Source organism: Phyllobates terribilis, unplaced genomic scaffold (assembly GCF_046119375.1).
Source record: "Phyllobates terribilis strain yellow unplaced genomic scaffold, ASM4611937v1 Scaffold_11__3_contigs__length_659146591, whole genome shotgun sequence".
Classification (NCBI taxonomy): domain Eukaryota; kingdom Metazoa; phylum Chordata; class Amphibia; order Anura; family Dendrobatidae; genus Phyllobates; species Phyllobates terribilis.
Window position 1 is genome coordinate 453134635 of NW_027362771.1, and position 26656 is coordinate 453161290.

The 26656-nt window shown below is 42.1% G+C and overlaps 1 protein-coding gene across 4 annotated transcripts in view; it reads right to left on the reverse strand.

Annotated features, from left to right (window-relative positions):
- The window catches only part of AKAP13 (A-kinase anchoring protein 13), a 269973-nt gene that overhangs the window by 87006 nt on the left and 156311 nt on the right, over positions 1-26656 (reverse strand). For 3 of the 4 annotated variants that reach the window (XM_073653288.1, XM_073653289.1, XM_073653291.1), the window contains 3 exons: positions 24746-24938; positions 15331-17602; positions 11396-11466 (listed from right to left, as the gene is read on the reverse strand). In XM_073653288.1, coding sequence (XP_073509389.1) covers positions 11396-11466; positions 15331-17602; positions 24746-24938 — 2536 coding nt within the window. The remainder of the gene's footprint in view (positions 1-11395; positions 11467-15330; positions 17603-24745; positions 24939-26656) is intronic. The other variant, XM_073653290.1, reaches the window with a different exon arrangement.

Genomic DNA, 26656 nt, shown 5'->3' on the forward strand with positions numbered 1-26656 from the left:
CTTTAAATGCTAATTCTCAAATGATTATGATGAAAATGATTTCAGCTTGTTTTTTCATTGGATTTGTACACGTTATCGATGACGTGCAACGTGGAAAAAGTTCTCAAATTATAATTCTTGGTATGATTTCATTTTACATGACAAAAAAGCTGTCATTTTAACAGGAGTATGTAGACTTTTTATATCCACATTTAAAGGGAACCTGGCAGCTGATACATGCTACCTGATCCACCTTTCTGACTAGTCTCCAGTGTACCACGGTCCCCAGTGGCTTTTAAAGGAGTTGGCTACTACTTTTTATGATTGCCCAAATCGATGGACCCTGTGCCCCTTTAAGTGTTTTTCTAATTACCTCCTGCTGTCCTTCTTGCCTGTGAGCGGCGATACCGATGGCCGCTCACAGGCATCACGTGAGCCGCCGCTGATCTCACATCAAGTGAGGCGTGACATCAGTGACGCGGTCCCCGCGGTGGATGCTGGGTTTGATGCGCAGGGTAACCCCGCCCACAGCCCAGCATCCACCGTGGAACGCAGAAGTAACCCCCGGCTGCAGTCGGAACTTGACGTGACATCAGCGGATGTTAGAGCCGGCCGTAGCCGGGGATCACGTGATGCCTGTGAGCGGCCAGTGATAGCGCTGCTCACAGGCAAGGACAACAGGAGGTAATTAGAAAAACACTTCGGGGTACAGGGTCCATCGATTGGGGCAATCATAAAAAGTAGTGGCCAACTTCCGTTTTTGCATTTTCGTTTTTTGCTCCCCTTGTTCCCAGAGCCATAGCGTTTTTATTTTTTGGGCAATATGGCCATGTGAGGGCTTATTTTTTGCGGGACGAGTTGTACTTTTAAATGCCATCACTGATTTTACCATATCGAGTACTTGAAAACGGGAGAAAAATTCCAAGTGCGGTGAAATTGCAAAAAAAAATGTAATTCCACATTTTTTTATTTTTTTTTTCTTTCCACGTTCACTGAATGCTAAAACTGACCTGCTATAATATTCTCCAGGTCATTATGAGTTTGTAGACACCAAACATGTATAGGTTCTTTTTTTATTTAAGTGGTGAAAAAAAATCCTAAGTTTGCTTTAAAAAAAAAATGGTGCCATTTTCCAAGACCGGTAGCGTTTCCATTTTTCGGGATCTGAGCCGTTTTTTTGCACGCCGGGCTGACGTTTCTATTGATACCATTTTGGGGTAGATACGATGTTTTGATCGCTCGTTATTGCATTTTATTGCAATGTTGCGGCGACCAAAAAAAACGTAATTCTGGCGTTTGGAATTTTTTTCTCGTTACGCCGTTTACCGATCGGATTAATTCTTTTTTTTTATATTGATAGATCGGGTGATTCTGAACGAGTCGGTACCAAATATGTGCATGTGGGGTTTCTTTTTTATTATTTTATTTTGAATGGGGCAAAAGGGGGGTGATTTAAACTTTTATACTTTTTGAATTTTTTTAAAAACATTTTTTTAAAACTTTTTGCATGCTTCTATAGTCTCCATAGGAGACTAGAAGCAGCAACCGTCTGATCGCCTCTGCTACATAGAGGTGATGAACAGATCACCTCTATGTAGCAGAAATGCTCCTGTGCTATGAGTGCCGACCACTAGGTGGCGCTCATAGCGATCTTTACATGACAACCACTGGGGTCTGCTGCAGACCCAGGGTTGTTATGCCCACCCATCGATGACCCGCGATCACGTGATGGGGTCACCGATGGACGGGGTAAGTGACGCGCTTCCGGCTCGGCGATGTTAAATGCCGCTGTCAGAGATTGACAGCGGCATTTAATATGTTAACAGCCGCGGGTGGATCGCGATTCCACCCGCGGCTGTTGCGGGCACATGTCAGCTGTAAGAATCAGCTGACATAAGCCTGGTTCAGTGCGGGCTCAGCGCCGGAGCCCTCACTGAACCGGGGGTGTAGGCCTGGGGAGTACTAATACGCCCTGGGCCATTAAGGGGTTAAGCATATTTTTCTCTGAAATGCAGCAGCATCAAACAAACCTGGATGCAGCCAGCGTCTGATATATGCTACCAGTGTATCAGCTGTCCGGTTTCCTTTAAACTCATGGTAAATAGTAGCCCGTACACAGCTGCCATCATTTACAGTAATTCTGATTAACCCCATATAAAGTTTAGCTGTTCTAGTAGGATTTTTCTGACTTTTTATAAGTTGCATTTTACAGCTAAAGCTATAATCAGCTTACAATACAGCAAAGGGATCTCACTGATAGTTATCAGTTATGAGAGGAGTGCAAAAAAAATTCTAAGACATTATATATACTATGGAACACTGAAGACGGTCATCAAGGAGTGGTTTAAGTTAGGCACAACAGTGATATTAACTAGAATTGGACATCCCTCTAAAACTTATGAAAGGGCAAGAAGAAACTTACTACGGCAAACTGCCAAGAGGCTTTCAGAAACATTAAAGGAGCTGCAGAAATTTGTGCTAAGTATTGGTGTACTGCATGTGACAAAAAACTACAGAATTCTTCATATGTCTGGCCAGTAGGGTGGTGGTGGGGGTGGGGGCAAGACATAAGCCTTTTCTTGCAAAGAAAAACATCCAAGTCTAGCTATGTTTCCAAACCCTACATCAAGTCGGCCAAAAGTATGTGGGAAAACATGTTAATGTCTGATAGGACCAAGGTTGAACTTTTTTGTGCAAAGTCAACATCTATTGGAAGTAGCAATCCTAAAAGTCAATATCGACCCTTTAATGAGCCTTGCCATATGACTTAGGATAAAAGCCAAACCAGAATCTCAATTTGCAGACATGGTGTTTCGGGGTGTTGGCCCTCGTCAGTGGAAAGTAAGAGATCTGATTAGGCTAGGCGAGATGCTTAAGATTGAGATCTAAGAGGTAAGGTTTCTCCTTGTGGAGAGTCACAAGCCAGGCCTAGCAAGTCAGGAGGAGACTTATATGCCATGCATGCTCCTCTCATATGGCAAGGCTCGTTAAAGGGTCGATATTGACTTTTAGGATTGTTACTTACAATAGGTGACTCAAGAGTTCATGTCCTCTTCCTCTCTGAAGAGGCAATTTGCATATTTAATTTTGCAGAGAAGCATGCATGGCATACAAGTGTCCTCACTCTGACATGCCACTCTCCACAAGAAGAAACCCTATCCCTTAGATTTCAGCCTTATAGACAAGTATAAAGCTGGAAAGAGCTAAAAAAGCAATGCTGAAACGGTTTAGACAAACTGTCTACAAATGGAGAAAATGCAGGGCAGTTGTCACTTTCTTTAGGAGTGGGTGTCCTGTCATACTCACTCCATGAGCACATGCCTGAAAAAAGTGATAAAAAAAAACCAGTTCACAGCAAACGACCTACTTAAGCCTATACAGTATACACAAAAACAAAGTTGTCAGTGATACTGGGGGAAAAAAAAAGACACAAAATTCAACCAAAGAAAATGTACAAGTCATCCAGGAGTCACTATAATATCACAACTTTACTGCGAGTCATGACTGACTCCATGGCCCCGATTAATCAAGACCGGTGACTTTCTTGATGAATCGAGAACCTAGATTTTTTTTGGGGGGGGGCTGTGGTAAAGGACACTGCTGAAAACCCAAATGTGGCAGTGAACAACAGCATTTATAATAATGTAAACAGTTCATGTACAAAAACTATGGAAATGGCCATAGTTTAGTTTCTTCCTGATCTACTTTCCATGGTCACCACAGAGCAAGCTCTATCTTTTCTAAACTAAATGCGATTAACAGTAAGAGTACTATCGGCAGGTTACAACAGCCGAGTACTGCAGTTCCAGGTCTGTAAGTAGATAATTCATTAGGATTGGGCAATCTTCACTAGAGTTTGTGCACATTTTTATTGCAAGTAGCTTTGCTAGAAGAAGAAATTCTACAGACAATATATGATCTCATTTACTAAATATAAGTAGCACAAAAGCAGGAAGTCTGAGAATATGTATTCACAGAAGCGTTTACAGTTTTAGGGATTGAAAGTTGCAATTTTAGAAGACGACATCATTTTGGGTTTTTCTCATGGGGAACAATAAAATGAGAAGTGAAGACGTAATCACATTATAAGATATAAAGCAACAAGATTCAGTCTAACTTTTTTGGAGAGTTCAATGATCACATGGTAATGCCTAGGCCCTCCATGTGGAGGGAGTGTGTATATCTCACCTATATGGACCACTGTATAACTAAGCTTTACAGCTCTGTGCTATAGACATATGCCAGTGATGGCCATCGGAGAATTAGCTGGGCACATCAACCTGTAATACTAGGGTTTGTTTCTTGGCAAAAGGGTATCAGCCAGGAAGCACGGCCATGCCCATTTTATATGCACGGAGGCCCTCGTGCAGGGTGTGTGTGTCCTGCAGGGCTCTGTGTTGTAGACATGAAAGAGTAAGACTTCCAATGAGGCTGCTTAGTTCAGGTCCCGAGACTCTCAGACGATCAAAACATTGCGGTCCATACATGATCCATGAATGCATGACAAGGAAAACCAGCTTTAGTTGTGGTAACTTTTCCACCTGATTTTTGATAAAACTAGAAGGTGTACCACAGCGATCTTTCTTCCCCTTATTAACAGCCTTCAGCTTGATCTCAAGTCATGGCAACTTGATGGATGAACGCTCTCTGTAGGAAGATCGATCTTGTGCAAGCCCAGATAGGTCACCGGGGTCTTCTCTGCCGTTATCTTGATGGTATCCAGCCATCGGGTTTCTGGTCTTCCCCTTCGCCTTGTTCCTTCTATTCTTCCGACCATGTTGTCCGAAAGGAATTTACAGCTTCCAAAAACGCATATTTTAAGTATAGGGTTCAATATTTCTTCTTTATGCGTTCAGTTCAGTGATAGTACCATAAACTAGCTACTTTCATGAGCAGCCACCTCATACCCTTTATTTTGACATGCTGAATGAGGGGAATAGGGGAACCCATTCACCTGATTTAGGGCCCAAAAGTGAATCCCCCGACTATAAGACTTCTATATGCTGTTTCACTCCTTTACCCTGTGTGTTTTATTGGAGCCTCTGCAAAAGATGAATGTGACAAGGGGACAGGGGCAGTCCGAGGAGAAAAGCTTGTGACCATGCAGTGACTGGCTGCAACAGCCACATGGCCCCATACCAGGACACCAGGAGACCCTGTGGAATCGGAACAGGAGCAGCAGCGGATTGGTATGGTAAGTTATACTGACTCTTGTCCCATTAAACTGAATCTTCAGCTGATCCAGCTCTATAAAATGCAGCCTACAGATTAGACACTTGAAAGGTTCCCTACAATTAGTAATCCTCCTTTCTTTAGCTTCGCTAGCAGGCCTCTGAGAAGATGAGGCTTTGAAAATAAAATTCAGGTTATAGAAAAAAATTGTACTACCGCAGATATCTTAGGTAGCTAGTGCTTGTAGTAGCCTGAACAATGCACCGTACAGACATCTTCCACATCAGCCTTTCCAGCGTTTTCTGACAAGTGTCCATTCTCCCTGAACTCATTCTTTTACAGTAAATTCTGCTACATGGGCCACAGATTCTCTGGAAAATATGTGCTATTTTTTCCACTTAGTTTCATACAATTAAGAGTCACATCTGGGAGACCTCAGGCAAAGTTACAATTAACTGTATAAGACTGTCATAGATACGTCCAGCCAAGCCATCACCCCAGCTGGCAAATGTAACAGCGACGGCAGTTTTTTCCCTTATTAGGGTTTATTCCCTTTGGTAGGTGTGTGCCAGATACCCCATGATCAGGTTTCTCTTGCTGCTGGATTAGCAATTTCCACTCTAAATGCCTTCTGTCCTTGCTGTAATAGAGATCAGCTCTCCATACTATGACTTCCTGGGGAACAGATGATTGGCTCCTCTGTATAACACACAAGCCTATCAGAGGAGGCAGAGCTGCAGAAGGAGGGAGATAGCAGCAGCCTGAACCAATGAGGAGACAAAGGGCGTGTCTCAGACTACTGCTGAACTAAACGCCTACACACCAACTAAATGGAGATACTAGCTCTACACTAATGAATAACAGCAAAATCTGAGAAACACAGACAGAAGGTAAGCATCGTATACAGAGCTTGACTGGACTGTCACCTTGGAACAGCCCTGTGCTAATGTATGCCCTTTCTGAATATGTATGTTGCATGTAACATTTAATATTTTTTAACAGGATTAACAGGAAATATAATTTGGTTTACCAGTCGGTATGGATCTATCATAGTGGAAGTACTGGAAATATTATGATAAAGTATACCGCAGTAGTGGTATTTTAAGACAGGCTGATGTGCAGCCAAGGCTACTCTACAGCTAATGGATCACGCCAAAGTATACAAAACAGGTTGTTCTCCTGCAACACATCACCTTCAATATCAAATTATCAGATATAGGAAAAGTATAACAGCAGCTTCCTGATCAAAAGGGTTTTTTAGTTTTTACAAATCAAGATTAAACATATGATATGAATTCACAATCAATGCTGGTAGTCCATGGAAACTCTCATAAGGGTATGTGTACACAGGGTTTTTAAGGAGTTAAAAAATAGACAAGTTTATCCATTATGCAATACCATTAGAGAGGCGTCTGATTGGCAATGCATTTATTTTGCAGCAAGATAACAACCCCAAACATATAGCCAAAGTCATTAAAGGGGTTGTCCACTACTAGACCAACCCCTTCTTAAACGAAATTTTCAGCCCCGATAACATTAAAAAAAACTTATACTCCACTCCTGTGTCGACTCCGTTCCAGCGATGTCAGCGCTCGTGGTCCCGGGGCTGTGATGCGGTGGAATGACACGTGATGCCCGGCACCAAATCAGCGCTGGCGTCACTGTCCCCACCTTCAGACAAACTGAACATGAAGAAGAAGTGAGATCACTGCAGCCCTGGCTTCCTCTACATGTTCCATTACTCCAAAGGCGGAGTCAGTGACCCCAGCGTTGATTGGGAGCCAGGCATCATGTGACATTCCACCGCATCACAGCCCCGGGACCGCGAGTGCTGACACCGCTGGAACGGAGTCGGCATGGGAGGGGAGTATGAACTTTTAGTATTTTATTGGGGCCAAACATTTTGTTTAAGAAGAAGTTGTCCTAGTAGTGGACAACCCCTTTAAGAACCATCTTCAACAAAAAGAAGAGCATGGAGTCCTGGAAGTCATGATATGGCCCTGATAGCAGCATCATCGGGACTGTGTGGGATTACAGGAAGAGACAGAAGAGGTACAAGCTCGGTGGTAATTTTTCCAAGATGTTTGGAACCGTGTGCCAGTGTATCTCGAAGAACTGATAGTGTTTTGAAGCCAAAATGTGGTCACAGAATATATTGATTTATATTTCTCTTTTGTTCATTCACTTTGCATTTTGTTAATTGATATAAACTATTAACACTTCTACTTTGAAGGCATTCTTACTCCACAGCATTGTTTCCACACCTGCCTAAAAGTTTTGCACAGTACAGGATATTGCATTATACTTTAATTAGAACCAATATATACTGTTCTGACAGATAATAAAAAAAAAAAGACCCTGTCGTCAGTTAAATGGATCATTATCATATAGATAAATTTGATGTAGACATTAGGAGCTTTCCCCGTGCGTACGGCAAACACTGTGAACATACCTTAAAGGTCACCTGTTTCACCTTTCAAATTATTTATACGCACATGTAACACTACTACAGACAAATCCAGCAATATCTTTACATGGCCAGTCCCTTCTTTCATTATTAAGAAATCAGCATTTGAATTGATATGCAAATGAGGTTTAAGAGCTATTGTAGATCTCAAGCCTCTGTCAATACAGCTCTATTCCCTGCTCAGCGCCTTCGCCTCCTGCTGGCTCACAGCCTTGCCTTTATGCTGTATGACTTCAGGCAAAGGAGCCATCAGTCAAGCAGGAGGTGGAGGAGCTGGGTGGGGAATAGAGGTGGAGTGACAGAGGCTTCCGATCTAACATAGCCCTTTGAATTGATATGCAAATGAGGCCAAACATTGATTTGTTAGAAACGGGGGAGCAGACTGGCCCTCTAAAGGTATTGCTGGAATGGTCTATGGAAGAGCTGCGTGCACATATAAATAGTTTGAAGGGTGAAATCCTGCTCACAGATTCCCTTTAAGTGTTCTTGTAAACCAATATGGATATAAAATGAGGGCAGTTTGCTACAAAACAGTTCTCAGGGCTGCTGTTCCCAATAAAATGGCACAATGCCTTATTTTTAGTGCATTATTTCCAGTCGTTTCAGACATATAAATGCCATTTTCAAACAGACAATACATTGATACAGAAAGCCAACTACGCAGAGCATAAAATAGCCTACACAAATCACTATCCTGTAAAGCAGAAAAAGTGTGGCTGGAAATGACCATCTAGTATGAAAGAAAGGTCCTGAAATCCCCCTTCTGCGTGATGCCATTATACAGTGCACAATGGGATCCTTTCAAAAGCCAACATATACACGAGGCTGCTGAAGAATACCATTCTCCATTGACATATTTAATAGAAATTCAGCCGCCCTCCATACAGGGCTTATTTCCTAAGTAAATCACATTGTAAACAGTGAAATAAGCAGAGGTTACAGAAAGCAAGTTTACAAAATGTTAGGTAACATAGGAGAGTTACACTTCTCTACAAACACTAGAAACAAGGAGAGGCAATTATGCAGCAGTCAGAGAAGGTTTCTCCACCGTATACAGTAAAGTCTCTTCTTATTTACTGGTATTATAAAGAATGCATTCATTTCACTTTTTTTTTCCTTTTACTAAATCTTAGCAGCAGGAAACTTTGTAATTGAAGTTTGAGCAAAGTACTGTAATGGACAAGCCCCGAGAGAGAAAATCACAGACGAAAGAGAGAATAAGTGTAGTTAGCGCTCGGAAAACTCAAAGTTCTACATGATCCCCGGCACCACAGGATAGATTATGTGGACAGTCATATGAAAATGGCGACTTTACTTATATAAAGTACAGTTTGTGCTTGTGTTTTCCTATGAGATATGTTTTTCCTTCGTTGCCAGAGAACAGAGAACACAAGTTAACACCCTGGTGTTAGTCACCAAAATTACCTCCAACAGGAGGAACCCTTCACTTGCTAGCGAGCACGCAGCAGCGCAGGGGTCTCACGCTGGAGGCGAACAGCAGCAATAAATAGGAGGAGAGTTAAGCAATTTCTGTTTAATAATGTGTAACTGTAAAAGGCCAATAAGTTAGAAAAGTAAGGTATAAACGAGGTAAACTAGAAACAGTCATTGTAGAGTGAGTAGAAGATAATATTTCTATATGCAGAACAGAAGTGGACATGTGAAAAGTTATAGCCACTCCTAATGCACCTGCATAAATAATTACTGCTCGTCAATACACAAAGCTTTATTATATATCTTATTAGGACATCTTCCTCCTCTCCCAAGAACCTGTCGTTCCAATATCCTTGCCTGCAGGCTCTCTGTAAATGTTAATACACCTCCTCAGTCAGTAAAAAAAAATAAAAAATGATTTGTCCTCAAAAATTCAATAAGAACAGGAAGAAGAAGAAAAGGAATGTTGGTTATCAGTCTCACTGCCTATATTTAAGACAGCAATAGGGTACAGTCAGATGGCAGTATTACTCGCGTGAGGATCGCACGCAATCCTCGGACTGGCCAGAGGCTCTCCTGACCTGAGCGTGACAGCTGCATAGCAATAAATACTGTCACGCTCTATTAGGCACGTATCACACTCATGCTGTGAGAGTGGAAGGAGAGCTGCACGAGTGAGAGCACACCGCACAATTCTCCAGCTCAACAGAAGAAAATTAAGAGTTGAAGAAAGATTCCCAAGACCGTGGTCCAGCAGTCACACAATTATTCTATAGCCGTGGGACCAGAGTCCTGCAAACCTCTTTCCTATATGCTGGCGTCCATGGTGCCTATTTTAATTAGTGAGCCAGGCGCAACGTTCTGCATGCACAATGCTGCAACGATAAAGTTGTGCCCAGCTTGCTAATTAGAAAAGGTGCCAAGGGTACCAGTACATTGGGGGAGACTCTCAGAGCTCTGGTCCAGCAGCCATGGACCACCGTAGTGGCTGATGGAACAGGGTCTTCCAAATCTATTTATTCAGTTCTCTAGGAAATGTCTGCTCACTTGGCTCGTTTCACACATCCATACTTCGCAAAGCATATGGACCAGCCACAGGTCTCCTGACCCAAACTCAACAGTCTAACAGGCATAGGTGAGGCTGCCAATCTCAGAACAGGAAACCAGTGGCTGGGCCGTGAATCATGGATGTGTGAAAGCAGACCTAGGGTGAATTCCCATATAGAAACCTGTGCACATGCTGCAGAAACAACCCCATTCAGCCCATGTAACAGGTTTTCAGCTGCAGAAATGTTGCCAAATATCTGCTGTGAGTAAATTTATTGTTAGACAGAAAGAAAAGAAGTTTAAAGAAATGATAGAAAGAGAAAAGACAATAAAATACATTGATGGGACGCATCTGGCAAAACCAGTCCTAATATACTGTACATCACCAGTTTCTTCAGACTGAGTTCACACATTATGTATTTGGCGCAGATTTTCCGCACATAAACTCTGAAACATTTTACAGCATAAGCAATGCAGATGAGTTTTAACGTAACCTCAATTACTGATGTGTTTTTTTGTGTGAAATCTCTGCAGAAATGGGCTTTTGTTGTGTTTTTCAAGTCCACACCATGACAATTTCAATTACGCACCTTTTTGGTGCAGCATTCCCCCATCCACTTTTAAGGAGAGCCCCAATTTGCAGAGAGAGAACCAGTCATAAGGTTGAGGCAGCATGAATTAGACACTATGTTTCACAGTAGAGATACTTAGCCCTCGGCAGGCTTTTCTAGGAGTCTCAGATGCCTCTCCCTGCCCCGCTCCGGATGACCAAAAGGAATTTTGCTATTTGTGTATATAGTAAAAGATCAATGCAGGGAGAAGCCAGTGGGCACCTGCCTGGGACTAGTCATATGAGATACATTGGAAAAACAGCAAGTTTACTGCGAAAAACCACAGCATTTGACAGTAAAACATACCTGGCAACAATCACGCAGCTAGTGTCAGACTCATGCTGCCCATGGTTTGGGCAGCATGAATCTAATGACAGGTTACCATTAAACCACTAGCCTGGCATTGTTTGGTTGCACTGTTTTGGCATGTTCAATACAAAAAATGCAATTAAAAAGTCAATAAATGCACAAAATACACAAGCACTTTAGATGCAGAAATGCAGCAAATGTCAACTTAGAAATAAGTGTGGAAAATCAGGACTAAATATGCAACATGTGAACGTAAACTAAAGGCAGAACCAAACATCTTTAGATAATTAAGGACTAATATATTCATGAATGGAAGAATTGAGTGTTCCTTTAACGCGTAACAAATGTTTGCTAATTAGACGAAGACATAACTTACCACTTTTGTTCTGGGGCTTGGCTGTTTGACAAAATCCACTTCGTCATCTACTTTATTGTCAAGACATTCTGCTGAAACACACAATGAGCAGAATAAATAATAGTAATACAAAATCGGTCTACAAAACAGATAGGTCATATAGTAAGGATTCAGCGCACCAGCATTTTCAGGATTTGTGGAGTCCATAAGAATAAAAAAAGTTGTGGCATGCCGTCCCAAAACTAGCATCCAAATAGTTTACCAGTGGTTCTTCAGACTCTGCATGACATGCAGCATCACCAGGAGTGAATATATATGACATATACAGTCAATGTGGTTCTCCTGGTGAAGAAGTTGGGTCATCTTCGAAACGCGTTGAGAATAAACTGCATTATTATTATCATCATCTAATCCCTCAATAGGTCTTCCGGATTTCTTGAATCTAGCACAGAAGCACAGACTACTACTCCTATCCTCTACCAATTTGTTCTACCTGGAGGGATCTCCCGACCTGAGGCTACTGCAGCAGCTGTCACACTTTGATTCCTCAGTTCTGGGTTAAACCACCCCAAAAGGTGAGCAATTCCCTTTTGAGCAATTTCTCTACCAAATAAGACTCTATTGCGCTTGGTGTCTCACCTTCTTTCTATGCTTGGTTTAGAGGGCACGACGGCACGATTGTGGACATTAAACCGCTGCCAAATGGCTACATGCAAGCTGATCTGCAGTCGTTTAATATCCGGTTTAGACAGGCCGACCATACTTCTATGGTATTTAAAGGGAGCCTGACTGCAGGTTTTTAGACCCCAAACGAACATCCTCTACGTAAAGTACCTGTAATGTTGAGGACGTTCATACTTTTGTTTGATATGTCCGTGCCTCAGTTTTTATAGAAATCTATTGCCAAATTTTCATACAAATGAGCCATAAGTGCAGGAGGTTGGGTGGCCTTGAGCTGTTCTCTCCCTCTTTCCCCACCAACAGTGACTGTCAGGTGACTCTTTTCTGTGACCTGCTCCGTGGCCTGAGATCTTGCCCAATGCTCCATCACTTGATGGGGTAGAGTATGGGGTAAAGCATGCGTAGTTTGATAATCCAACTTTCGACCTTTATTAAGACCTTACTGCACACTGACAGTGCTTGCATGAGATATGAGGCGGTGGAGAAGGTCACAGAGAAGACTGACCTTCCAGTCAATGACAGGAGGCCAGTGGTGGGTGGGGATATAGAGAAAGGTATCGGAGATCTCTAAGTGCAGGGCCACACCTCCTCCCTGAACTTGTGGCTCATTTGCATGAAAATTTGCTGATGGATTTCAATGAAACGGAGTTATGAACTTACCTAACAAAGGTATGAAGATCATCGTTACAGAGGCTTAACATAGAGGATGTTCATTTGGGGTCTAAAAATCTGCTCCCTTTAAAGAGGACTGGTCACCAGATCAAAAGAGGCCACTTCTTGCTCCTATTTTACTCCTGCTGCTCCCCCAAGTATTCTGTTTTTTTGTTTTAACTCTGCCATATGGTTCCAGAGAAATGTTCCCTTTTTTTTTTTTTTTTTTTTTTTAGTGATAATGCTCACAGGATTCTCTGGGGACGTGTCTTTAGGCTGCTCAGCATACTTATCCGGTAAGCACCACCCATTTGGTAAAGACCATAAAAAAACAAACTTAAAAAAAGGCACATATTTCTTTATCCATGTCGGATTTAAAAAAAACAAAAACAAAACTCAGGAACAGCAGGAGAAAAAATAAAGAGTAACAAATGGCCACTTTTGACTCAATGACAGGTCCTCTTCAACCCCATCGTTCTGCCATGTTGGCAGGCGCACGTGTCCTGCTACAGAGGGCGATGTTTAACCAATAACTCATTTTTAAGGCAGCTTAAAAATTATCACACTCGACAAACATTTTGCTTTGTCCTATAGTCATAGCTCATAGTTCCTATGAATACTTGCTCCTTTATTGGCCTTTAGACATCACATTCATACATTTTATTGAAAGAAATCATCTGCCTGCTTCAAGGCCAGACTTAAAAAAAAGTTATCTATAAGGCACAAAAACATTGTGATCCTAGCCCAATAAAAGTATCGGATTACCAGGGACCAGGGCTGTGGAATCGGAGTCGTAGAGTCGGTGTCCATTTTGGTGGAGTCAGAGTCAGTATAAAATGGACCGACTCCGACAGTATATAATAAATTGGGTACAGTAGTTCAATGCAGTTTGTGGGGAATATTTTTTAAAAAGAATTTGGGAAAGTTAGGAAATGTCCTATAAATGTCTGTCCTATTCCTAATATAAGGGTCTAGACTTTGAGCTGAATCTGTGCTACAGCAAATTTATCACTTAAGCATGAGCCATGTATGAGGGAGTCTGTGTCATGGAGTCGGTGTCATGGAAATTGAGGAGTCGGAGGTTTGGCTTACCGACTCCACAGCCCTGCCAGGGACTGTAGTCATATACAATATATCTGTAAATTTACATGCATCACTGCACGTGTAAAAAGCAGAAGGCAGGAGGCAATTTAATCACAATAATAATAATAATAATCTTCTGATCTTGGACGCAAAACCTATATTGCCTAAACTATTGCAGTAATTCCAAAAAAAGCACCTCGCCCTGACCTGTGGGTAATAACAAGCCTTGTTCAAAAGGAGACTTGTAACCACCTCCCCAATTATCACATAGTTTTGCTGTGACTTGTGTTTGCCCATTGAATGCTGGCAGAAGATCACCAAATACCAGGAGGTAAGAACAGTTAGCGGAACTCAATACAATTATTTAGTAAAGTAGAGAATGATAAAGAATCCATTGTGCAGATGGGAATGTCTAGATAAGAACATGCAAATGTACTGTACAAAAACCCGACTTATAATGTAATAAGGACAACCGGAGTCAGTGGACAGAAATATTAGCGTATATACCAATTGGATGTTCCTTTTTTCTCTCGTCATTCAATGTATGTTTGCATTGTATACCTCACGTATGTGTAAAATTGGCTGTTTTGTACAGAGCAGTACACGGGCATCAACAGATGGGCATGAAGGGTTACTGTACCACTGTATGCTTTCATTTAGGGGATACCGTCATATCGTCATAAAGCCCTCAACATAAGCAATATCCAAAATCAATTGGTAACGAATAGAAAGTTCCTGGTGTCTGTGCTGTGGGGAATTGTCTGGAGAAATACTGGCAGAATTATAGACACACCGGTAAAATAAACTAATAATAATCATAGTAATGATAATGCAGGTCTTTTACATCAGTAGGACCCATATGTGTTTTTCTAGATTGCGCCTTTAAGGATCACACGTAAATGAAAGCATTCACACTGATAGGAGCGGTGCAGATAATGACTGTCTACAAAACAGTAGTCAGACCAGCCCGGCTACAGGAAAACTCAGAGCTAGCGGCAATTATTGTGCTCGGTGTCAGCTTTCAGCCGCTCCTATACAGAGCAGAAAATGTCATCTTTTCCACTGCCTGGCCGGAAGCAGAAAATACTACAGCCAATTAACTATTTTGGGACACAGCGATGCCAATAATACGTTTAATTATAATATGGGAGAGATTTATAAAAAGTAGAAAAGTAGAGCAAAGCTGTCATACTGGTTAGCAGTACTGCCTGTAGATTTATTGAGCATGGGCACCAGGACACCCTACCAGACACCCTTCATATGGACAACAGAAGACTGGCAGTGTGACTGTTCTGGCACCCACTCACCTTAAGCCAAGCTGAAAGTCCAACTTACTTCTGTGGACTTTCTGCAAGTGTTGGCAAGAAAGTGGTGGAAGAAGTACTGTCTACAGCAAGTGATCAGATCACTTATCGTATCATAAGTGGCCAGTTGCTGTAGACAACACCAAAGTCTAGATCTGCCATTGGAAATCCCTTTGTGAGTCTGTGCACCTTGTTACTGAACGATAATATAATAGTAAAGGAAATAATGCAAATTACCAGAGACTAGTTCTGTGTCAGATATGCTGGGGCACAGAGTATCCTCCAAGTTCACAGAGAAATCCAAACCAGAGTCGTCATCTTTTAGGATGGGAGGACTTCCACCTGGACCCTTTGAACAATCCACCTTAGGCTGGATGCTGGGAGACTGAGATATGACATTTCCCGGGACGTCTTGAGTTGGTCTGACCTCAGCCATGTCCACGTCTCCATTAGACGTTAATAATAGGTTCTCTTCATCATCAGATAAGCAATCCACCGCCTGGGAGAACAGGTCCACAGTTTGCTCTTCGTCTGTACCTAGAGACTTTTCAGACTCGCTGAGGTCGGAGGAGGCAGTATCCTCAGTAGTATCTGAAGAGGACTCACCATTATGTAAAGTCTCCTCGGCTATAGGATGAAGTGATGCTCTTGGGACTGTTTCCAGTTCAGGACCATCCTCACCTCCATCATTCTCTAAATCGGACTCCTTTCCAACTTCCTTAGATTCTTCCTTTTCACGTGCATTCTCATTCTCCGTAGAGATCTTGTAATCCACATGCTCAGCTAATTGTTCCCTTGGGTCTAATAGTGGTAAAATGACAGTGTCTGCTTCTACACGTTCAAGGCTAATTTCACATTGCTTCACACCAAGTTCACCATCTTCTGTGTGATTTGCACAGGTAAGCTGTCCATGATCAGTGTCTGGCTCCTCGGTGGCTGTCACGGCAGCCTCCTGCATTTCAGTTCTTGCATCAATGAGAACTGAATCCACAGCCAATACTTCCTGTTTTTTCAGGCAATTGTAATTATTAAACAGAGAGGGAGTGTCAGTTTCTTTGTGTGACTTGCTTTTTGCACATGGCAATGTCTCATCTTCCTGCAGTGACAAGGATGGCCCAGCAGGTGGCAGCATTTCTTGTTTTTCAGGCCTGGCGTCCTGCTGCTGCGCCGTCTCTTTTAGGGCAGATGTTGCTACATGTGTCAGTTCTGTATTGCATAGGTCCGAACTGAGCCCTAAAGACAGGGCGGCCTGCTCTTCCACAATAATTTCCGGTGGAGTAACAGAAATCGCTTTATTTTCTTCACTTTCTATTTTTTGCTTTTTAGACATTGGAATGGGCTCCTGAGCTAGTGAAGGATTGGAACAAGAATCCACTAGTAATTCAGGATTTTCTGTAGTCACGCTGTGAAGAGAAGCAACAGGAACCTCTGTATCCCTGTGTGCTTGGGCGCAGTCACGTGCCCTGAAATCGTTCACCGCAGCTTCTGACAACACTTCCTTTTGAGTTTTTTTCTCTATATTGTCTTGAGTCGGAGTAACAGCTGCATTTTCACCAGAAGGGGCTTCCAGCTCCACCAAACTTGCACGTATTACTGATGCAGTCAGCTGGTCAGCGATTGTCTCCACATCTTTTGCACCATCGTTGGGATGATCTGACCCCATAGCTAGTACCCCGTCCACCACAGACAGGACTAGGCTATCAGCAAACTGCTCTAAAGTTCTGTTCTGTGAGGTCGTCTCACTTTTCTCAATTTTAGAGTCACAAGTCTCAATGCAATGTAAAACATTTATCCCTTGGGCACTAGGTGAGTGTCCTGCTTCAGACGTTGAACAAGTACTTGGCTCTCGTTGGCTCAAGCAGTCCCCAGAATTATTATTACTAGACTGATTGTCTTTACAGGCAGACCCTGGAAATACTTCTATAAGGACGGCATCCTGTTCACGGCCCCCCGCAGTGTGACAAACCGTGTCGGTGGTGCCTGAAGCACTAGTACAATAGCCAGACAGTGACTGCCCCATGTTCACATTGATGTCTTGGAGCAGATTAGCAGCGACTTTGAGTGCAGCCTCCGTAAGTGGAGTGTCTCTCTCTGCCCCAGCTATCATTCCCTCAGCGTTATCACTAAAGGACGGGGCCAAAACAATTCCAGTTGAAGTCATTCCAGTTTCCTCATTTGTGTTTCCAGCAGACAGAAGATTTTCAGCAGCGGGTACCTCGATGGAACAGCTCGGTATGTGCTGCTTTGTACCTGACGTACTCTCAGCCTTCACAATGCATTCGGTCCCCTCCTCTTCCTCTTTGGGTTCAACATCTTGACTGGAACTTGCAGCGCCTCCACCCACAGTTTCCACCTCATTCTCAGATTTACCACAAGGCTTGGCATCGTTCTCCTCTCCCTGCGACGCTCCAGTACTCGCTTGTAAGTCCACAGTGATACCACCATCCTGGTGGCGTGCAGCGGACGCCTCTTCTAATGTTGGTTCCTGCTGAGATTTTACATCAGTGCCCTGGTAAACACAAGAGAATACAATTAATCCTTTCATTCACTGGATAAAACCTGTCCCCTCCCCCCACAAAAAATAAACAACAATAATCTTATTACATTACAATATGATGAAGATGTCAAGCGCTTTGGCATCAGAGCGCCGGCGTGTGGTAAATACACCACTTCCTGGCATTGTACATTATTCAATGTTTCAGATACTAAAAGCTTTCATATGTGCTCAAAGTCTGACATTGTACTATTTTTGCCAATTCCTTTTTCACCGTCTGGTTTACTCCTGCCAATTTAATAAAAGAGATGCTTTCAAGTCTGAACGTTACCCCCTATCAATAAGGTAGGCGAAAACCTTCCGATCACTGGGGGATTGACCACCATGGTCTCCAGTGATCCTGAGAAGCGGGGCTCTAAACAGCCCCGGCTAAATGGAGCGGTGGTCAATCATGCGCATTGCCGGTCCATTCATTCTCCATAGAAGCGCTGGAGATATCTGACCGCCGTGCTCAACTTATCTTTAACATTAGAACAGGTCTGTACAACATGCGGCCCGCCAAGCGATGTAGTGCGGCCAGCGGAGCTGCCCGGGAGACCCTGCTCCATTCTTATATTCAAATGTCTTCACATCTTTCAGATGTTTGGCGTCTGAGACATCTGGCCTGGTAAGCGCCCCGTGGAGGAGCTAAAGATGAAATGTGCTTTCATTTTAGAGGAGGGGGCCAGGTGGGAGGGAAGGGTTGGGTTTACTGCAAGGGCACATAAAGTGGCAATGGAGGACATTATGGGGTACATTAAGAGGCAACTGGCAGATTGTGAAAGGAGGCATAGTATAGCGAGGGATAGTGGGGACAATATGCAAAGAGGCATTCTGGGGTCATATGGAGAGGGGAAGTAGTGTGGAGGGTTTATTATGGAGAGGAGCTGTGAGGGGGATTTATTATGGAGAGGGGCAGTGTGGGGGTATATTATGGAGAGGGGCAGTGTGGAGGTATATTATGGAGAGGGGCAGTGTGGGGGTATATTACGGAGAGGGACAGTTTGGTGGGATATTATAGAGAGGGGCAGTATGGGGGATACAATAAGGGGCAATTATTTATTCAGGGGCGCAGTATAGCAGATATTTAAATTTATGGGGCAGTATAATGATACTTTTATTTTTAAAGGCACCGTGTCAGGATGTGCTGCGAAAGACAGACATGAGGGAAATCTGCAAACACGAGCTTTGGGCATGAAATCTCATCATGGCATCTGGACAAAATTGAAAAGAAAAGAAGGAGAACGACTTCAATCAGAACAGATGTCATCTATAAGGTACCTGGATGTAAATATTTGTGATACTGACTGCATCTCATCAGTACTGGGGTTCCTGTATGGTCCGCAGTCTGATGATGACTGGTAACAGCAACGCCTAGCATCTCATTATCATTAAGAGCATACTGGGAGTCGTAGGTTCATTCGATACAATTGTATATGGCGCTGACCTGACATTGCAATTGATCGCTGCACTATGCTTGGTGCTGTATAGATGTACTGATGGTGTTTCTGGCCTGACATTCATGTACTAACTGTGGTTCTGGGTTTGCATACATGTACTAACGGTGGATCTGGGGTTGAATTCATGTACTGATGCCGGTTCTGGTCAGGGCCGTGGGGTCAGTAAGGAAAACCTCCAATTCACACTCCTCAATTTCCATGACACCGACTCCACGACTCCGACTCCCTCATACATGGCTCATGTTTAAGTGATAAATTTACTGTAGCACAGATTCATCTCAGCTAAAAGTCTAGACCCTTAGATCAGGAATAGGACAGACATTTATAGGACATTTCATTACTTTCCCAAATTCTTATGAAAAAATATTCCCCACAAACTGCATTGAACTACTGTACCCAATTTATTATATATTTTAGGAGTTGGAGTCGGTCCATTTTATGCCGACTCAGACTTCACAGCCCTGGTTCTGGTGACGCACTCATGTGTTGACGGTGGTTCTGATCTTGTACACACGCTATGTTGAAACTTCCTCAAAACTTTTAAAATCCTGAAAACTTTGATTTGGGATTATGAGGAGGATTTTGCGAATTTCTGCTCCAAAAACTCAGTTTAAGTTAGCATGTGTTTACACAAATTTTTTTTTTTGCCAGAAACTCACCAAATCCTTATCAAATACTCAAAACTTGGTTCTGGTGATGTATTAATGTACTAACCAGGGCTGTGGAGTCGGAGTCTGTATCCATTTTGGTGGAGTCGGTATAAAATGGACCGAGTCCAACTCCTAAAATATATCATAAATTGGGTACAGTAGTTCAATGCAGTATGTGCTGTAAATATTTTTTCATAAGAATTTGGGAAAGTTATTAAATGTCCTATAAATATCTGTTCTATTCCTAATCTAAGGATTTGGCTTTTAGCTGAGTCAAACCTGTGCACTTTACGTACAAGCTCAGTAGTGAGGCAGTGCTGTGGAGTCAGAGTCAGGGATATTGAGGAGTCGCTGGTTTGGCTTACCGTTTCCACTGCCCTGGTAGTAACAGTGGTTCTGGTGATGTGTTCATGAAATCACCCCTTTAAATTTTTTTGCAACCTTTGGGATTGGTTTAGTACGGCAATGTGGCCCTTGAACCAAAAAATGCTGTGCATCCCTGCATTAGAATGAATACAGCGGCCATGGTAAAGATCAACCATCACTTCAATGATTTCTTGGGATCCTGGGGACCAGAAGTGTCGGAAGCCCAGAGGTTGGAAAGTTATTCAGATGTTAGCAACATTTTAGTGGTAAAAATATCATTTTCATTCCACTTTGCGTTCATTCCTAAAAAGCACCTGATGTGTTAATAAGCTACCTGACATATGTTAAGGAGTGCATTTTTTAAAATGGCATCACTTTTAAGGGTTTTCCAATATCCAAGTCCCCCAAAGTCACTTCAAAACTTAATAGGTCTCTAAAAAAAATAAGTTTTGTAAATTTCCTTGAAAAAAATGAAAAATTGCTGCTAAATTTTTAAACTTTCCACCATCCTAACAAAATAAAAGGACATTTTACAGATGGTGCTGATGTAATGCAGACATGAGGAAAATGGTATTTAGTAACTACTATGTGTGTTATTACTACCTGGATTAAAGGGATAAACATTCAAAGTTTGGAAATTGTTAATTTTTTAAAAAATTTGTCAAATGTCTAATATTTTTAAAAATAAACGCAAAACCTATCGACCTAAATTTACCACTATCAAAGTACACTGCTCAAAAAAATAAAGGAAACACTCAAACAACACATCCTAGATCTGAATGAATGAAATATTCTCATTGAATACTTTGTTCTGACAACAATATCACACAAAAATCATCAATGGAAATCAAATTTCTAAACCAATGGAGGTCTGAATTTGGAGTCACCCCCAAAATTAAAGTGGAAAAACACATTACAGGCTGATCCAACTTTGATGGAATGTCCTTAAAACAAGTCAAAATGAGGCTCAGTATTGTGTGTGGCCTCCACGTGCCTGTATGACCTCCCTACAACGCCTGGGCATGCTCCTGATGAGGTTGCGGATGGTCTCATGTGGGATCTCCTCCCAGACCTGGACTAAAGCATCTGCCAACTCCTGGACAGTCTGTGGTGCAACGTGACGTTGGTGGATGGAGCGAGACATGATGTCCCAGATGTGCTCAATCGGCTTCGGTTCTGGGGAACGGGCGGGCCAGCCCATAGTTTCAATGCCTTCATCTTGCAGGAACTGCTGACACACTCCAGCCACATGAGGTCTGGCATTGTCCTGCATTAGAAGGAACCCAGGGCCAACCGCACCAGCATATGGTCTCACAAGGGGTCTGAGGATCTCACCTCGGTACCTAATGGCAGTCAGGCTACCTCTGGCGAGCACATGGAGGGCTGTGCAGCCCTCCAAAGAAATGCCACCCCACACCATTACTGACCCACTGCGAAACCGGTCATGCTGAAGGATGCTGCAGGCAGCAGATCGCTCTCCACGGCGTCTTCAGACTCTGTCACGTCTGTCACATGTGCTCAGTGTGAACCTGCTTTCATCTGTGAAGAGCACAGGGCACCAGTGGCGACTTTGCCAATCCTAGTGTTCTGTGGAAAATGCCAAGCGTCCTGCACGGTGTTGGGCTCTGAGCACAACCCCCATCTGTGGACGTTGGGCCCTCCTACCACCCTCATAGCCGTTTGTGCAGACACATGCACATTTGTGGCCTGCTGGAGGTCATTTTGCAGGGCTCTGGCAGTGCTCCTCCTGTTTCTCCTTTAACAAAGGCGGAGGTAGTGGTCCTGCTGCTGGGTTGTTGCCCTCCTATGGCCCCTCCTGGTGTACTGGCCTGTTTCCTGGTGGCGCCTCCAGCCTCTGGACACTACGATAACAGACACAGCAAACCTTCTTGCCACAGCTCGAATTGATGTGCCATCCTGGATGAGCTGCACTACCTGAGCAACTTTTGTGGGTTGTAGAGTCTGTCTCATGCTACCACGAGTGTAAAAGCACAACCAACATTCAAAAGTGACGAAAACATCAGCCAGAAAGCATTGGTACTGCATGTGAAATTGATTGTCAATCAGTGCTGCTTCCTAAGTGGACAGTTTGATTTCACAGAAGTTTGATGTACTTGGAGTTATATTCCGTTGTTTAAGTCTTCCCTTTATTTTTTTGAGCAGTGTATAATGTGTCACAAAAAATAGTCTCAAAATCACTGAGATATGTTGAAACATTGACACATAAAGCGCCATGTCAAATCTGAAAAACTTGGCTTGGTCAGTAAGGTGTTAAAAAATAATTTTGTTTATTTGCAGGACGACATATATTTTTCAGTGGTATCGTTTTGTATTTTGGTGTACACCCAAATCTATTATACATGCAGACTACTGCATTATGAGGAGACATACACACGTGGTCAAAATTGTTGGCACCCCTCGTTTAATGAAAGAAAAACCCACAATGGTCACAGAAATAACTTGAATCTGACAAAAGTAATAATAAATTTAAAATCTATGAAAATGAACAAGTGAAAGTCACACATTGCTTTTCAACCCTGCTTCCACAGAATTTTAAAAAAAATTAAACTCATGAAATAGGCCTGGACAGAAATGATGGTACTCCTGAAAATAATGTGACAAAAGGGACATGTTAAATCAAGTTGTGTCCACTAATTAGCATCACAGGTGTCTACAATCTTGTAATCAGTCAGTGGGCCTGTATATAGGGTTACAGATACTCACTGTGCTGTTTGGTGACATGGTGTGTACCACACTCAACATGGACCAGAGGAAGCAAAGGAAAGAGTTGTCTCAGGAGATTAGAAAGAAAATTATAGACAAGCATGTTAATGGTAAAGGTTATAAGACCATCTCCAAGCAGCTGGGATGTTCCTGTGACTACAGTTGCACATATTATTCAGAAATATAAGATCCATGGGACTGTAACCAACCTCCCTGGACGTGGCCGCAGGAGGAAAACTGATGACAAATCAAAGAGATAATACGAATGGCAACAAAAGAGCCCAGGATAACTTCTAAAGAGATTAAAGGTGAACTTCAAGCTCAAGGAACATCAGTGTCAGATCGCACCATCCGTTGTTGTTTGATCCAAGTGGACTTCATAGGAGACGACCAAGGAGAACACCATTGTTGAAAAAAAAGTGTCATAAAAAAGCCAGACTGGAATTTGCCAAACTACATGTTGACAAGCCTCAAAGCTTCTGGGAGAATGTCCTATGGACAGATGAGACAAAAATGGAAGTTCTTGGCAAGGAACATCAGCTCTATGTTCACAGATGGAAAAATGAAGCATATCAAGAAAAGAACACTGTCCCTACTGTGAAACATGGAGGAGGTTCTGTTAAGTTCTGGGGCTGCTTTGCTTCATCTGGCACAGGGTGTCTTGAATCTGTGCAGGGTACAATGAAATCTCAAGACTATCAAGGGATTCTAGAGAGAAATGTGCTGCCCAGTGTCAGAAAGCTTGGTCTCAGTCGCTGGTCATGGGTCTGGCAACAGGATAATACCCAAAACACACAGCTAAAAACACCCAAGAATGGCTAAGAGGAAAATATTGGACTATTCTGAAGTGGCCTTCTATGAGCCCAGACCTAAATCCTATTGAGCATCTTTGGAAAGAGCTGAAACATGCCGTCTGGAAAAGGCAACCTTCAAACACGAGAAGTGCAGAAGTCTCATTGACAGTAACAGGAATCGTTTGATTGCAGTGATTGCCTCAAAAGGTTGTTCAACAAAATATTAAGTTAAGAGTACCATCATTTCTGTCCAGGCCTATTTCCTGAGTTTAATTTTTTTTTAAATTCTGTGGAAGCAGGGTTGAAAAGCAATGTCTGACTTTCATTTGTTCATTTTCATAGATTTTTAATTTATTATCACTTTTGTCAGATTCAAGTTATTTCTGTGACCATTGTGGGTTTTTCTTTCATTAAACGAGGGGTACCAACAATTTTGACCACGTGTGTATGACTTGTTCTTCAGCATTTAAAGAAATGCCTTCGGTGTTATGCCAAGTACACATAGAAGAAACCTTCCACATTACTTTTATCAAGGCTCTGTCCAATAAATGACGTAAGTATATAGGGACATGCTTGTGTCACAAAGTATGAAGCTCCCAATACCCTCACCAGTATTAAAACTGGTATCAAGTGCTCACTAGTCACAATGGGGTATATAGGAACGTCTCTTCTAGCTATGTGTGTTTATTACAGGAGTCGTGTTCCTATAAATTGGGTTATAATAAAACTAATTAAAAGCAGTGTAAGTGGGATCATAAACATTTTACAGCATTTTAACATACGATCCTTAGGACTTTTTCATACATAGTGTTTTTACTGTGTTTTTTGTGCTTAAAAAAGAAAAAAACAGCATTTTACAGTACCAGCAAAGTAAATGATATTTCTAAAATTTCATTCACACAGTGCTTTTATTTTCCTTATGTTTTTTGAGCTCCAGCACATTTTTTAAAACTGCAGCATGTCTATTCTTTCAATTCCATTGCATGCATAAAAAAACGCATTAGAAATGCATCAAAAAATGTACGCAGCATTTTTCCTGGGAATACTCAGCTTTTTTCATGTGGAAAAAAAATTCTGCAAAAAAAACACTGTGCGAACATACTCTTATAGTTCCCAGTGACTTACCGGACATTGAGAATGACTTTGGATGTAATCACTGAGCTCTTTAATATTGGTCTCCATGTTTTCTTGTGCCTCCTCTTGGGATTTCTTGCTCAAAGTGAAGACATTTAGTCCACAATGGTGTTTAATCCAAAAATCATCCGAATGTTCAACATGAGACGTTTCAGGATCAAGGTCTATTTTTGCAGGATCCACTCTGAAAAAAGAGAAATAATAAAGCCAAATGAATATTTAACTGAATTGGAAAACATAATATATATTAAAAGGAAAAAAATGAACAAAACAAATGTTTGGACAGAGGCGTCCCAGGTCCCCAGCTGTTCTCTACTGCCTGCTCCAATGAAAATGTCCTGGCATGGACATGTGACTGCTGCAGCCGGAAGTAGAGACCGGCGAGAGACCCCAGGAGTATCAGAACATGAGGGACTGGTGGGGTTAGACCTCGTGTTACTTCTATAACATTCTATGTCTTTTACATAATATCTCTTAGGTGAAGAATCCCTTTAAAAATGAAGCAAATGTTCGACTGTAATGCAGACAGAGCACTGGAGGCTTCGCCAACAAGGAGTCTTACAGCAACACATACACTTGTATTTTCCATGTTGACTGTCCCTTTACTGTACACTTCCATGGAGATCAGAGGAGCAGTTTTGCAGCTATAACTCTTACTATGCAGTTACAGAAATGCTTTGGGGTCACAGGATTATGATTCTATCGTTTAACTTTTTTTTATTATGTAGTCAAGACGAATCGATTTCCGCCATAGCAGTTACTGGCTGGTAATAATACTATTGCGCTGACATATCATGCATGCACAATAAATAATACTGATATTAAACAATCTTATCTTCATTAGAATGACATTTCCTTCTGTTTCGCTGATTTAAGAACAGAAGTGTGTGCACGCCGGAGACAATCACATCCCAGCAAGCCAAAACCTAAGACGCTTAATCAGTATTTTGAAAAGGCAACACAGGTCACTCCCATAGCAACTCTTCTCACCCCCTCCCAAAGGCTCAGACATACTAAGCAGCTATGGAAACAGGTAAGAAAACAAAGGCTCGGAGAACATTGGGTCCACATTCTGCATTTTTTATTCATTCAGAATAGCTTCACAAAGTTCAGCAATAAATTACATTGATCAGCAAATACAAGGTAAAAAAATAGACTGTATTATTAGATAAGAGGTACACCTTCACATTATGAGATATATATACAGGGTGGTCCAAAAGTAGGTGGCCAGAAAATAACATTTAATTTGATTTATATATAAAATTATATTTACTAACACAAGCATAACATTGACAATTAAATTTTATTCTGAACAATAATACAAAAGCCCTTAAATTTTTATCAACGCAGGCGCTCAAACTGTTTTCCATTACAATTTGCACAGCTTTGAAGTCTGCCTCTTCTTATTCTTCGACAAACTTTTTTGCACAAGTCTCTTTGGGTATTAATTTCTTGAAATGCATCTCTTAAGTAATTTTTCAAATCACTGACACTTTTTGGTTTTCGACTATAAACTTTGTCCTTGAGTACTCCCCAAAAGTACAGGCGCAGCAGTCTTAAATCAGGCCTTCCAAGACCTGGACTGGAGGTAAGTGAGCAGCTCTCCCACCCCCACCCGCCAAGCTCTTTCAGCTGCTAGTAAAACCCAGCCCCATACTCCGGGCCCAGACAGCACTCCAGTTCAAGGAAAAATTGTGATGTCGAAACGTTGCACCACTCGGTCCACAATTTTTCCTTGAACTGGAGTGCAGACTGATTTTTTTCCATATTATATTATATTATATATATATTATATATATACACACATACACTGCTCCAAAAAATAAAGGGAACACTTAAACAACAGAATATAACACCAAGTAAATCAAACTTCTGTGAAATCAAACTGTCCACTTAGGAAGC